This window comes from Muntiacus reevesi, chromosome 3 (assembly GCF_963930625.1).
Source record: "Muntiacus reevesi chromosome 3, mMunRee1.1, whole genome shotgun sequence".
Taxonomy (NCBI): domain Eukaryota; kingdom Metazoa; phylum Chordata; class Mammalia; order Artiodactyla; family Cervidae; genus Muntiacus; species Muntiacus reevesi.
The window spans coordinates 44,595,751-44,611,294 of record NC_089251.1 but is presented as its reverse complement, the minus strand read 5'-3'; the positions used below and the strand labels follow the sequence as shown (position 1 = coordinate 44,611,294).

The 15,544-nt window shown below is 35.4% G+C and overlaps 1 protein-coding gene across 4 annotated transcripts in view; it reads right to left on the bottom strand.

Moving 5' to 3' along the window:
- Positions 1-15,544, bottom strand: part of XPO1 (exportin 1) — a 40,971-nt gene that overhangs the window by 11,236 nt on the left and 14,191 nt on the right. For all 4 annotated transcript variants that reach the window (XM_065929083.1, XM_065929084.1, XM_065929085.1 and 1 more), the window contains 5 exons: positions 3,509-3,570; positions 3,239-3,283; positions 2,379-2,560; positions 975-1,023; positions 774-893 (listed from right to left, as the gene is read on the bottom strand). In XM_065929083.1, coding sequence (XP_065785155.1) covers positions 774-893; positions 975-1,023; positions 2,379-2,560; positions 3,239-3,283; positions 3,509-3,570 — 458 coding nt within the window. The remainder of the gene's footprint in view (positions 1-773; positions 894-974; positions 1,024-2,378; positions 2,561-3,238; positions 3,284-3,508; positions 3,571-15,544) is intronic.

The following is a 15,544-nucleotide window of genomic DNA, read 5'->3' as shown; positions in this document are numbered from 1 at the left end:
ATAATCTGAAAATATTATAATTGTTTAAGATTCTAAGAGATCAGCAATATACCTAAGATTAACAAAGATGTAGGGAAACTGACTCTTTCATATTTTATTGTTGAGAAGGAATAAATGTAGCCTCCCATTTGTGGGTGGCAACTTGATGAGCATCAAAAGCCTTAAAAATGAACATACTTATTGACCAACACTTACATGTATTAAAATTTGCACAAAGTAAGTATCTGTACAAGTACATAAATGCCCAACATTTCCCGTGGTATTGTTGACAACAGCAAGCAACTAAAATAAACTTTCTATTGATAAAATGGTGGCTCCAACATAGTAAATTCACATTAGAACATGACCCCATCAAGTCCTGAACTACAAAGCCCCAAATATAAGTTATAATAGTCTGCTTTTAGAGGGTCTTGATTAAATACATAATTTATTCATTATATTTGATTAAAAAACATCTGAAAATATAACCAGTTGGTAATTGAATATCTCTGGATAAACAATTACAAGACTTTACATAGGCATTACATGCTACTGCAAACAATTAGTTGTTCACATAGAATATAAGAGACTGCCTAGTAAAGTGACAGTATCAAAAGATTCTGACACTGTTTTTAAAAATCAGTAGCTGAAACTGCAGAAAAGTTCTTCTCAGCAGTTTTCTCATCTCAGAAATAAGGCTGATTATGGTTATGAATGCAGATTGGTTTTTCTATTCAAAAGCATAGTTGTGCAAACTTTATTTATAAGAAAATAACTGAAACACATTCACATACCTTATAAATTAATGTGCTGATTAACTTGGTCTCAAAAATATACCCAAGCGGAATCCAGTTAAGAAATCTGAGCAACGTTTCTAAAGTTGCATGTACAAGTGGAGCATTTTGGGAATTTTCCTACAACAAAAACATGTTTTTCAATTAACATCTTCCTATAATAATAGATATTTTTTAAAAACTGAAATTAAAAACACTTACCATCACAAACTGACAAAGCTGAAAAATTTGTGAGAATTCGTTGCACATGCTAAAGAAAAACAAAAAAGTGATCAGTTTAGAAGAAATGCTGTAACTATTTACAGAGTAACAACATTTCAGCAGCCATTAAAACCCTAGTTACTTCTATTTATAAACATAGGTATCAATAATTTCATCGAAAGTTACGAAGTTGGGACTTTCCTAGTGGTCCAGTGGCTAAGACTGGCTTTGATCCCTGGTCAGGGAACTAGAACCCACATGCCACAACTAAGACGTGGCACAGCCAGATAAATAAATGTGCCGTGCTTAGTTGCTTGTGTCCAACTCTTTGCAACTCTATGAACTGGAGCCCGCCAGGCTCCTCTGTCCACAGGGATTCTCCAGGCAAGAATATTGGAATGGGTTGCTGTGTCCTCCTCCAAGGATCTTCCCAACCCACGGATCAAACCCAGGTCTCCAACATTGCAGGGGGATTCTTTACCGTCTGAGCCACCAGGTAAATAAATAAATATTTAAATAAATTAGTTACTAAAACTATGAGTAAATATCATTCTTTTAAAACTCACCTATAAAGGGCATGTTAATTTTCTTTCTTAAAGGTTTGGTTTTTATGTCATCCTTAATCTATTTGAAAAATTTCAATTAACATAGTCTTTTACTAATTTTTTTAGTTTGGTCATGCAGCATGGCTTGCAGGATCTTAATGACCCAACCAAGGATCGAACCAGTGCTCCCTGAAGTGGAAATTTTGAGTCTTGACCACTGGGCCACCAGGGATATCACTCAATCTAGGTCTTTTATTTTTTTTATTCTTATTATTTTTTAATCTAGTCTTTTAAATCCAGACAGTTGAAATAAAACTCTCCAAATGGAAAGAAGCAGTGTTAGATATCCCTAATCCACTGTGCTTACACACCGAGCCAGAGATAAAAATTTTAAATTCTGAAGCTAGTTTAAACACACAAAGGTAAAATATTTGTTCCATGACTAAACACATTTTTATTACTATGTTGAAGAAAATAAAATCTGCCATGTTTCTGGGGTTAACTATAGGAAAATGGATAATATGTAGGAACAGCAGAATTCAGTAGACATTTGGACACAAGTCATATCCTTGGACCTGTAATTAACTAGGCACCATATAAAACAGACTCCCAAAAGCTTTCTGGCGATTCTTAATCTATATTCTTTCCACATTACATGTATGAAGTTACTTTGCTGTAATACCATACATATTTTTCAAGCCTCCCCAATTTAGAATATTAGGGCATTTAAGCATTATTTAAATTTGGAGTAAAAAAGAATTTAAAACATATTAACTTGTTTCTTAAATATTTATAATCTACCTCCAATTTCTTGAAATTGTTTGAAAAATTGCTTAAAAATTCTAAAGCAATTACTTGCCTGTCTTTTAAATGCTTAGCTTTCACTTGGGTTATCTGTCCACTAGAAAAATCAAATACTTCTTCACTCAAGAGTTTCAGAATCACCATATTATTCTGACAGAGACTTTCACTGGTCCGACTTGCTCCAACAATGTCACTGATAAAAGTTGGCCAGTGTTTTGGCCACTCCTGTTTAAGTATCTAAAATAAAATAGAAAGTGTTAATTTCTTTTCACTTGTCAAGTGCAAACAAACTTCATAGAAATTGTGTGATACCAAAAGCAGAAGCAAATTATCAACCACCCTTCATTTTGTTCCCCTTTATCAAGACAGGAAATGTTCCAGTCTCTATATAGAATATACTGAGTAGAAACTACAAAGTCCTATGTCTTAAATGCTCCATTCTCAGGAAGATTTTTGTACATATTTTAAAAGTTATGTAAATTAAAATTTTCTAGTTAGATATATAGAAAGTTTAAAAAACAGGTAAAGTATAAAGATCAATTAAATGGATGCTTGAATTCAAAGCAACTTTTAAATGCATCACTAAGACTGATATAGCTGACATGGAAAAGAAAGAAACAAAATGAGGCAAAAATTTTTTAATGAGTCCAACCCATATTGGAGCCAAAGAAGTGAAGTTTTTACAGTATTTGTAAATACTGTAGTGCTCTTTGTAAATACTACCACAGCATACTAACAACCTTAAATGTTAGACAATGGGCTAACTACTGTAAACACTGTGAGGACTACTATCACCACTTTGCAAGACGTTTAGTTAATCAATACAAGAATAGAATACTTTGTTAAATTTATCAGCCTAATTCTCAGGGAAGCACTTAATTCTCAGGGAAAACAATGTATCAAGTAAAATCTTACCTGAACGAGAATCATATTTAACTTCCCGATATATACCTTTTCTTTCTAAGAAAAGAAAGAAGTTTAAACGAGGACTTAAAAAAATTGATATAATAAATAACAATGCAGGCAGCCCCCCACCCATGCCCGGCAGAAAGAACAAAGTGACTGTAGATCTATCATAAATGATTTGCATGTGTCTATATGTCTGTGACAGAAGTGGGTTTAAGATCAAGATCCAATATTTAAATGATTTTACACTCTCACAGTAGCTTCCAAAAAAGCTCTTACCTCTACACAAGTTGGGTCAGATGATGTCTTGATAATGAGGCCCACAACGTATTTTTTAATCCCTATTAAAAAAAAATTATTCAGAACTTTATAGCATGCTATAAAATTGGGTAGGGGGAGGGCAGAGTAAAGATCAGATCATACACCTGAATCCAATCACCAGTTATGACATTATGGGGAAAAATGTGTACTACTATTTTTTCAGTTTTGTGAAGAAAGACAAAATATTGGTTTGACAACTATGAATTATTATCTTCTAAGATATTCTTTAATGCTACACAGCCAACTATACCAAGCTGTGATTTTTAAATTAAAAAAAAAAAACAAAAACACAACGGGAAACTTATGATTCCTTTAAAGAAACACAAAGTCAGATGTTAGTCCCTGTCAATTTATTTACAGCACTAAGCTAAGCCTGTAAGTAATTTTACCTTGTTTGTTTTACAATGTAGAAAAAAAGAGTTAAGAAAAAAGTTTTTATTTATATTCTTAAGGATACCTTTATAGCATTACCTATTCTTTCAACAGTTAACATTTCATGTCTTTGATTTTAATTTGTATCATTCAGAATTTACCGGGCATCTATCTACTATACGTCCCCTCAAAATTTTAAAGTAATGTAGTTCACCTTAAATTAATATACAAAAGGATCTGAAACAGGATTTCCTAATCCAACAAATTATCTCTCCCTATGAAAAATAAAGACTAATTTCACATCTGTTTAATAATTTAGTTTTTGCCACCAAATGCTTTATGAAGATTTTCAAATTTTCAAAGCTATCTGAACTTCAGAAATACAAATGAAAGTTTATAAAACTGTGTCCCAACTCTTATCTAACAAATCTACACTGGACTCAATATCCATTGACCAATGCTAATTTATAAGAAACAGCTACCCAGAAATATAATCAACCCTAGGAAACAAAATGCCTATTTGATTGTAAAGCTACCCCAATAGAGCAATTTTCATGAGTTAAGTGTTAAATTCACTTTGACCCCACAGTTCCTTCATTGGTAACTGAAAATAATTTCTATTAATTATGGTGGAACTGGCCATTTCAACATTCCAAACAAAAACAAAACTTTTAAAAAGCATTAATTATAAAAATATTTTCCTAATTGATGAAAAATTTCACAAGTAAAACAAAGACACATAGTAAAGGTTATTAATCAATTGAAAATGTAACCTTAAGCATTATCAATATTCACAATGTAAGAATCATTTGAAAACCTGCCTGCCAGTTACCAAAGATTTAACTATATATACACAAACACATATAATCCAGAGAAAACTGTTACTGACATTTTAAAAACTTCTACACTAGGCAAAAGACTGACATTTTAAAAACTTCTACACTAGGCAAAGGCACCAGTAATAACTGTTGTAGACAGGATCCACCAATGAACCTGCTGTGTGTGCTTAGTCAGTCGTGTCTGACTCTTTGTGACCCCATGGACTGTAGCCCACCAGGCTCCTCTGTTCATGGGGATTTCTCCAGGCAAGAATATTGGAGTGGGTTGCCATGCCCTCCTCCAGGGGATGTTCCCAACCCAGGGATTGAACCCAGGTCTCCCTCATTGCAGGTGGATTGTTTACTATCTGAGCCACCAGGAAAGCCCCAATGAATGAACTAAATGATAAAACAAATCGGCAAAACTTCCAGGACAAACTAAGTTGTTAGTGGGAAAAACTAAATGGTATAAGTACATTCTGTACTTATGGGGGCAACATTTTACACAATGTTTCTGTTGTCTAAAATTATTAAAAAAAAAAAAAAAGAGGCTTTGTGGACACCCAAAATAAACCAGGTTTAGATTCAATAAAGTGATTAAAAAAAAAAAGAAACACCCAGAACTAGGGGAACTAGTTTTTTTTAAAATGAGTGCTAAATCATACCACTTAGTTAGGATAACCTACACAACAATCTCGTGTCCTTAATATCCATTAGATCGTATGAAAACAATTCTGGTATTGTTGACCTTTCTGCTCTTTAGAGAAATTACTGTCATTAAGGCCCCTAAAAAATTAAGAAAAAGAGCCATTCTGAATAAACAGAAAACATCACTCTGAAACCTCTAAATTCAGGCAAAAACATGGAACAGTAGTGGAACTACAATTTCTACCTCCATATGAGTTTGGAGGCTTCTCTCAGCCTCAGAAGAAAACAGAATCAGACTGAGTCTACAACTCTATTAGCAACTAAATAACTTTTTTTCAGAGACTTCTGAAATTCAGCTATAAGATGGAGCAAAGAGCAAAAGATGAAACAAGGAAAATGTGAAATAAGTAGTAAATACACACACACAACCTGTAAGGATCTGAGAGACAAAACTAAGTCTCAACTTAGTATCACTAAATATCACTCTAAAATGATCAGTGTCCATTCAAAGCACTGAAACTACATGTGAAGACCTTTTCCATCAAGTACTGCTGCACACATGTCTGTTTAAATCTCCTCCTGCTATGCACCTTGTATGATTAAGTACCATAATGCCCTCCCCAAACTTCTTCCCATTATTTACCAAAATTAAAAGAGTAAAAGGAGTCAATTAGGAATAGTTTTAAAATTGTGAATTACACCTTTGAAAAAAGAAATGGTGGGAATCCCCTGGTTGCCTAGTGGTTAGGATTTGGGGTTTTCACTGCCATGGCTTCAGTTCAATCCCTGTTTGAGAGGTAAAATTCTGCAAGCCATGTGGCTTAGCCAGAAGAATAAATAAATAAATGGTGTCACACATATTAAGGTAGAAAAGTCAGATGTTTACAAGTAACAGGGAAAGCTCGACTTCTGAGATTTAACAGAAAACTATCCTAGACTTGACAAACACAAAACCCCTTTATTCCCAGCATCTCTTTCTTTGTGCCAAATGAGCTAACTCATCTGCCAGTTGGGGGGAAAAAAAATTTTCAGTTTCTTCAGTTGTTTTATAAATAAAACAAATTTCTTAAAACAAGAACTATCTTTATAAGACTTCATATCCAATAAAAACCATACTAATCAGACATTATCTCTTTCCAATTATTCAGAAAGCATATGTGAAGAGACCAGGATACTCCTTCCAGCAATCTTCTAAGTTCTTTTCTAGAAACCAAGAAAACTTGTAAAATATATGTATTAAACATATCAAAGAACATTTCACTGACAAGTTCTCTTATGTAGGTTGTATGCCTCTGGCAAACACAATTATGCTCTTACTGGTTACTATGCCAAGGTTTTCAAAGAACTTCTGCAATGATCCAGCACACTTGTACCAATAGTCCCCACACATCCCATTCTTCTAAACAGGAACAAAAAAATTGACCTCCAAAGTTTTTAAAGTAAACCTTCTAAGCATTTACTGAAAAGTACTACTTTTTTTTTTAAAAAAGGACCATCCATGCATAGTTTCTTCAAAATATGGTACACTAGTATAAAAATGCCCAAATACTCACTAGAAGGTGGCTTATGGCACATGAATGCTCCTTATCCAAGAGTTTATGTATTAATAATCTTTTATAACTCTTATTTTTCTCACTATCAAGAAAAATGTCTGAGAGTCTAATTTCAAATAAAAACAAAGCAACACCAAATAATCCACACAATCTCATAAACGGATAATAACCAACAGTAGCTAGCTAAAAAGGTGAGATTTAAGTACATGTAATTCCCAAAGAAACGCTCAAACTACCACACCATTGCACTCCTCTCACATGCTAGTAAAGTATGCTCAAAATTCTCCAAGCCAAGCTTTAACAGTATGTGAACTCTGAACTTCCAGACGTTCAAGCTGGTTTTAGAAAAGGCAGAGGAACCAGAGATCAAATTGCCAACATCTGCTAGATCATCGAAAAAGCAAGAGTTCCAGAAAAACATCTATTTCTACTTTATTGACTATGCCAAAGTCTTTGACTATGTGGACCACAACAAACTCTGGAAAATTCTTAGAGAGATGGGAATACCAGACCACCTGACCTGCCTCAAGATATCTATATGCAGGTAAGGAAACAACAGTTAGAACTGGACACGGAACAGACTGGTACCAAATAGGAAAAGGAGTACATGAAGGCTGTATATAATATAGTCACCCTGCTTATTTAACTTATATGCAGAGTACATCATGAGACATGCTGGGCTGGAGGAAGCACAAGCTTGAATCAAGACTGCCGGGAGAAATATCGATAACCTCAGATGTGCAGATGACACCACCCTTATGGCAGAAAGCGAAGAAGAACTAAAGAGCCTCTTGAGAGTGAAAAAGTTGGCTTAAAACTCAACATTCAGAAAACTAAGATCATGGGATCTGGTCCCATCACTTCATGGCAAATACATGGGGAAACAATGGAAACTATGACAGACTATCTTTTCTTGGGCTCCAAAATCACTGCAGATGGTGACTGTAGCCATGAAATTGAAAGACGCTTGCTCCTTGGAAGAAAAGTTATGACGAACCTAGACAGCATTTTAAAATGCAGAGACATTACTTTGCCAACAAAGGTCCATCTAGTCAAGGCTATCATTTTCCCAGTAGTCCATGTATGGATGTGAAAGTTGGACTATAAAGCTGAGCACCGAAGAATTGATGCTTTTAAACTGTGGTGTTGTTTGGAGTCCCTTGGACTGCAAGGAGATCCAACCAGTCCATCCAAAAGGAAATCAGTCCTGAATCTTCTCTGAAAGGACTGATGCTAAAGCTGAAACTCCAATACTTTGGCCGCCTGATGCGAAGAACTGACTCATTGGAAAAGACCGTGATGCTGGGAAAGACTGAAGGCAAGAGAAGGGAATGACAGAAGATGAGATGGTTGGATGGGATAACCGACTCAGTGGACATGAGTCTGAGTCAACTCCAGGAGTTGGCGATGGACAGGGAGGCCTGGGGTGCTGCACTGCAGTCCATGGAGTCGCAAAGAGCTGGACACAACTGAGCAACTGAACTGAACTCCCATTGGACTTAATAGTTACATATATCATCTTGAAAGTTATTTACACAGCAATATTAACAGTCTTACCACCCCACTCCCCCACCCCAGAACATCTTGCAATTAAACACTTAATGACAAGGTAAAAGAAATGCGTTAACAGAATGTGATTCACTAAAACCCTTTAAAATGAAAACTTACTGAGTACAACACACCAATGGTGCTATATTCCCACAGAGGCAAAATGTCCTTTCTAAATTTAAAGTTTGTTCATGAGCATCTTAGCTAGTCAGTGATACAGGCTATCTTCATATCATTAATATCATTATATTTTCAACCAAGTATAGAATTCTACCCATTAAGAGAAAAATACGAGTGAAAAAGTTGCAGAATCATATCCCTTGCTTTCATAGTGGCTAATTTTCATACACCACAGAAAATGGAGCGCCCTGACACACTATCACAAAAGGAAGCTACAATCAGGCAACACTGAGTTCAGTCCGGTCCAAACCATTGTGCAACGCTTAAACTCACTTTAAATGTGTGCTCTATAATCACATCCCTTCATCAAAAAGCCATGTGTAACTGAAACTTTTTCCTTTCCGTAAAAAAGAAATAAAGAAACGTTACTTTCAGATGCATAGCAAAGTGATTCAGTTATACATACATAACACACATGCCTGTATACACACAAGCTTCCCTGGCAGCACAGTGCTAAAGACAGTGCTAAAGAACTCTCTTGCCAGTGCAGGAGACACAGGTTCAATCCCTGGATTGGGAATCTACCCTGGGAAAGGAAATGGCAACCCACTACAATATTCCTGCCTGGAAAATCCCACGGAAAGAGGTGCTTGGTGGGTTACACTGTCCCTGGGGTTGCAAAAGAGTTGGACATGACTTAGTGACAACAGCAACAACATACATGTTTTCAGACTGTCTTCCATTATAGTTTATTACAAGATTATTGACACTCAAAATACAAGATTATTGACACTCAATATACCACAATATATGTGCTATATGTATAGTAGGTCTCTGTTGTTTTATTTTATATAGTAGTACTTCTATTTATCACATATCCCCAATTTATCCCTCCTCCCCTTTCAAACCCTTAGGTAACCATAAATTTGTTTTCTATGTCTTTGTTTAAATGAGCTCATTTGTATCACTTTTAAAGATTCCACATATGATATATCTGTCCTCTGACTTATTTCACTTAGTATGATAATCTCCAGGTCTATCCAAGTGGCTGCAAATGACACTATTTCATTCTTTTTTATGTCTGAGTAATATCCCACTGAGTGCATGCACAACCCACTTCTTTCCCCACTCATCTGCCCATGGGTATTTAGGCTACTTCCATGTTTTGGCTCTTGGCCTCTTGACGAAGGTGAAAGATAAACGAAAAGGCTGGCTTAAAACTCAACCTTCAAAACAAAGTAAGTCATGGCACCCAGTCCCATCATTTCATGGCAAATAAATGGGGAAACAACGACTGACTTTATTTTCTTTGGCTTGGAAAAAGATTTGATGCTTTTGAATTGTAATGCTAGAAGACTCTTTGGGAGTCCCTTGAGATACCAAGGAGATCAAACCAGCCAATCCTAAAGGAAATCAACCCCAAACATTCACTGGAAGAATTGATGCTGAAGCAGAAGCTCCAATATTTCAGCCACCTGATGCAAAGAGCTGACTCATTAAAAAGACCATGAAGCTGGGAAAGATTGAAAGCAGGAAAAGGGGACAACAAAGGATGAGACAATTGGATGGCATCACCAACTCAAAGGACAGGAATTTAAGGAAGCTCCCGGAGATGGTGAAGGAGAGGAAGCCTGGTGTGCTGTAGTCCATGGGGTCGCAAAGAGTCGGACACGACTTAGCGACTGAGCAAAAACAACGTCTTAGCTATTGCAAACAGTACTACTATGAACACTGGGTTTCATATATTTTTTTGAATCAGAGTTTTCATCTTTTCTGCGTGTATGACCAGGAGTGGGATTACTGGCTCATATGGTAACTCTATTTTTAGTTTTTTAAGGACCCTCCATACTGTTCTCCATACGACTGCACCAATTTACATTCCTACTAACAGTATAGGAGAGTTCCTTTTTCTCCACATCCTCTCCTGCATTTATTATTTGTAGGCTTTTCTGATGATGGCGTGAGGTGATACCTTCCTTATTGTAGCTTCAATTTTCATTTCTCTAATAACTAGTGATACTGAGCATCTTTATATGTGCCTGTTGGCCAGAAAGGAAGGCACTTTTCCCATGTCATACTCTTATTACAAACCTGTCCACTTAAACCACCACCAATAATCACAAAGAGTCACTAAAATATAGCTATTTGTCCTATTTACTTTATCATCCAAAGGAATCCAGAACAATGTTCCTATTCCTCCTTCACTGAAATACCCATGGGAACAAACAGCAAAATGAGAAATAGAAAAATATAATTCAAAAGCAGGGGGGGTTTTAACCTACAGTCCCCAGAGATGATAAATTGTAATTAGACTGTAATTTATTGCCTATATGTTCAGTAGTTTTAAGAGGAATGGATCTTTCTTCTTCTTAAAAGGGTTTATAACTGCAAATAGTACTGAACAAGAACTCCTAATGAGATAGAGCAATTAAAATTCTATTAAATTCATAATATACAAAATTTGCAAAAAACCCACAAGTAGATAAACAAAGTAGAATAAAATATTCAGTGTTAAAAAGGAATAAAATTGATACATGCTGCAACATGAATTAACCTTGGCAACATATGCTATTGAAATAAGGCAGACACAAGAATGATTGTACATATGAGTTACCAAATAGGCAAATTCATAGAGACAAGTACAGTAACGGTTAACAGGGACTGGGAAGAGTATGTAAGAGAGAGTTAATGTTTAATGGGTAATTTCAACTGGGATGACAAAAAATTCCAGAGATGAATAGTAAGGATGGTTGCACAATACTATGAATTTACTTACTGACAATGAACCACACATACACTTAAAATGGTAAACATGTACATTTAATCATAATTGTTTTTATTTTACTAAAAATTCAACATTTTTTTCTATAATAAAAGAACAATCATAATAAAATCCACAACTCTTTAAAAAAAAATTTTGGATTTAAATAATTTTTTGGCCACGCCTGGCAGCATAAGGGATCTTAGTTTCCCAACCAGGGATCAAGCTCACGCTCCCTTTATTGGAAGTGTGGAGTCAACCACCGAACCACCAGTTCTCCAAATCTCTTTAATAAAATCTGTAAGTGGTTCGCATCTCCTCCTGTGTGGATTTAAGGTAAGGATTAGGCATTGTGAGGTCTCAAGTAAAGACCACTTATGAAGTTCCACATAACTAGGAAATGTTGGGGCGGGGGGGGGCGGGGGCGGGGGGGACATTGTCATTATACCTTAAATAGAAATGGTAGGAAAACAGTTTTTGGCAATTACAAATGATGCTGAAGTTCAAAAGAATATTATTGGATAAAATGTAACCAATATTATCTTCGCTTTATTATCCCATCGTGTTATAAAACTGGCAAAAATACACATTACATTCCAAAGTGGGGGGAGAATTTCTCATGGATTTGCTTAAAGGCTATGGCCTTAAAGAGTCCAAACACTTAGAAGTGCTTTTCAAAATCACCAACAACGGAAACAATTATCTCTGTTCAGTAGAGCATAACAACACTAACTTAAACATACACACAGAGATGTGTGTGTCAGGATGTGCAACAGTCTAAGTCACGGTGAGAAGCCATGACACATGTGCTACACTGGCCAGAATTTTTAAAAACTGACCACACCAAGCTTTGGTGAGGATGGGAAGCATACTGTTACTGAGAATGTAAAGTGATACAATCATTTTGGAGAACAGTTGGGCAGTTAAAATATACACCTACCATATGATCTAGCCATTCTACTCCTAGCTAATCAATTGAGTGACAGAAAGCAGACTGAAGGCTGGGGAGGTAAAGGAGAAGGCATTCACCAGAAAAAGGTCATGATTACAGTGGTGGTTTCAGGCATGAGTCAAAATGTATCAAACTGTATACCTGAACTTGTATAGTTCATTGTATATGTTAAATATACCTTAATAAAGCCATTTAAAAAAAAGCAAACAATTTTTTAAAAGTCACTACTGCTTAAAAGCAACAAGTTAAACGTGATATTCAGTACAATGGGTGATTTTATGCATAGGAATGACCTGATTAGTTCTGTTTCTAAAATATATTAAACTCTTTGCTGAAAATATATCACAAGGGACAAACATAAGTGGGTGTTAAGGAGCCCAGTTAGGATGTTACTGCAGAAATTTCAAGGCAACTTGAGAGTAGTATACAAGCATTTGGTGAAATGGAGAGAAGTTGGAGTATTTTTTATGGAAAGGGGCTGACAACACACATGTTTATCCATAGTGAGCACCCAGATATGCAGAGCGTTTTACACACATTACTTATTATATCATGTCCCAATCAATAACCATACAAGAAAATCAAAATAGTATGTATGGCTTTATCACTTTGAACTCTTCTTCACCACTGCTCTTTTCAATGTCAGCAAGTCTGTATGTATCTCATAAAAATGTAATGATCTGTAAGCTACATGTCCTAACATTAAAATATAATCCTTTGGTTTAAATGAACTACTCCCTATTTGGAAATTACTTCCCTTCATATATTAAAATTCAATCTTTCTCTTTAGTTGAAACCATTACCTTAAATAAAAACAAAAATAAACTGAGACTTAATACTTCAAAGTTTTTGCACAGCAAAGGAAACTATAAACAAAACAAAGACACGCTACAGAATGGGAGAAAATATTTGCAAATAACACAACTGACAAGAGATTCATCTCCAAAATATACAAACAGCTCACACAGCTTAATATAAAAAACCCCTTCTCAAAAGACCAAAAAAACAATCAAAACATGGGCAAAAGATCTAAACTGTTATTTTCTCCAAAGACACAGACAGCCAAAAGGCACATGAAAAGATGCTCAACATTACTATTACTGAAATGAAAATCAAAATTACAATCAGGTATCGCCTCACAAAGGCCAGAATGGCCAACCATCAAAAAGTCTACAAATAATAAATGCTAGAGAGGGTGTGGAGAAAAATGAAACCTCCTACACTGTTAGTGGGAATGTAAATTGGTACAGCCACCATGGAGATCAGTATGGAGGTTCCTTAAGAAACTATGGAAGTGAACTTCTCTGGTAGTCCAGTGGTTAAGAATTCACCTACCAACACAGGTGTCAGGAGTGTGATCCCTGGTGCAGAAAGATTCCACATGCGGGGGGTGGGGGAATTAGCCCATGCTCTTCAACAAAAGAAGCCAACACAACTAGAGTAGCATCCACTTGCCACAACCAGAAAAAGCCCATTCGCAGCGACAAAGACCCAGTGCACCCCAAAATGAATAAATGAAACAAAACTGTGGAAGCAATCTAAATGCCCGTGACAGATGAATGGATAAAGATGTGAAACACAATGACAGCCAAAAAAAAGAAAGAAATAATGCCATTTGCAGCAACATGGATGGACCAAGAGATTATCATACCAAGTAAAGCAAACCAAAGTATCATATGATATCTCTTATATCTGGAATCTTTAAAATGATACAAATGAAGCTTATACAATAGATACAGACTCACAACAAACTTATGGCTACCAAAAGAAAAGGAGGGTGATAGGAGGGATAAATTAGGAATTTGGGATTAAAACATACATACTATATATAAAATAGATAACTAAGACCTATTGTACAGCACAAGGAACTATACTCAGTAGCTTTAAAAACTTGTCTTGACTTATTATAGTAACTGATCTATGCAAATATTCACTTCAAAACTTAACCTCAGAGATATCAATTATATTTAATATGTACACATATAATTTAAAAATGTGAAAGCAAAAATATTGGGAAAGTCATTAGGCTCTTAAATAAAGGACTGAACCCCAAATAAGGAGTGGTGTTAGCCACTGAAATAATTCAATACTGAGCAATTAATTGAATAATTAGATACCAAAACACCTACATACCAAGCAGTAAAGGACACACTAAGGAAACCAAGGCAAGAGACATCTAACTCAGTCTAGAGCTGTCAGGTGTATTTCTGGCAAAGTGCTTTAGACAATGGTCTAAATTGAAAATGCCATTCCCCTAAAAACATGCACTGCCACTTTTGTGAATAAGCCTGTCTAAAGGGGACAACCAGATTTTCCTTTTCTTTCACCACATGCTAGCACTCATATATACTAAGACTAGCTAACAAAAGGAAGGTAACAGCTTAAAAGATTGACAATTATAAACAAAAGGAATGCACAGTATTTCAGGGGTTATACTAATTTATTTCCAATGTCAAAGTTAAAGATGAAGAAAAATTAACATTCAGAAATATTAGTATACTTGGTGAGATATAAAATCGTAGGATGGTACAAGCCTCTCAGGAATGACAAAATTACAAAGAATCATAAATATAGTAATGAATAAATTTATGCCTCAATGTTTTGTAAACTAGAACAATTACTTTAAAAACACAAACTAAATTCATCATGCAAAGTTGTTGTTGTGGACCTCAAGTTCACTAACATTCTCTGAGAGCCGCTTTACATCCTCTTCTGATATTGAACCTCTGAAACACCCTAGAAATTACACTACACTTGCCCCTCCATGTAATGACTTCACTGACAGCGACAACCATGTATGTAGTGATAGTAACTTCAGGTATTTTTGGAAAAGACTTACATCCCACTCAATCTTACCACTAGGGTTAAGCGGAAATGTAAAAAGAAAGGTGATTCTGATAAGATGTTTTCTTTTAAGTATAACTTTCAGAAAAATGAAGTGTCTCATTAATACAGAATAGGAACACATGAAGAATCCTCCTCCACCAGTTTTTTTCCAAACAAGACTTTCGAAACTGAAAAATCTTATGTCCTGGAATATGCATAGAAATATATGGAAGTTTTTGACTGTGTGATAAAAGCCGAAACATGCCACTCCCTTTATTCATGTGGAAAGCAAAAAATGTCAAGTTCTCAAAGAGAACTGTAACCTCTAATTTTTTCAGTAACAAATACCACCATGACTTTGATAAGCAAGTATTACTTCAAATCATTTAATTTTAC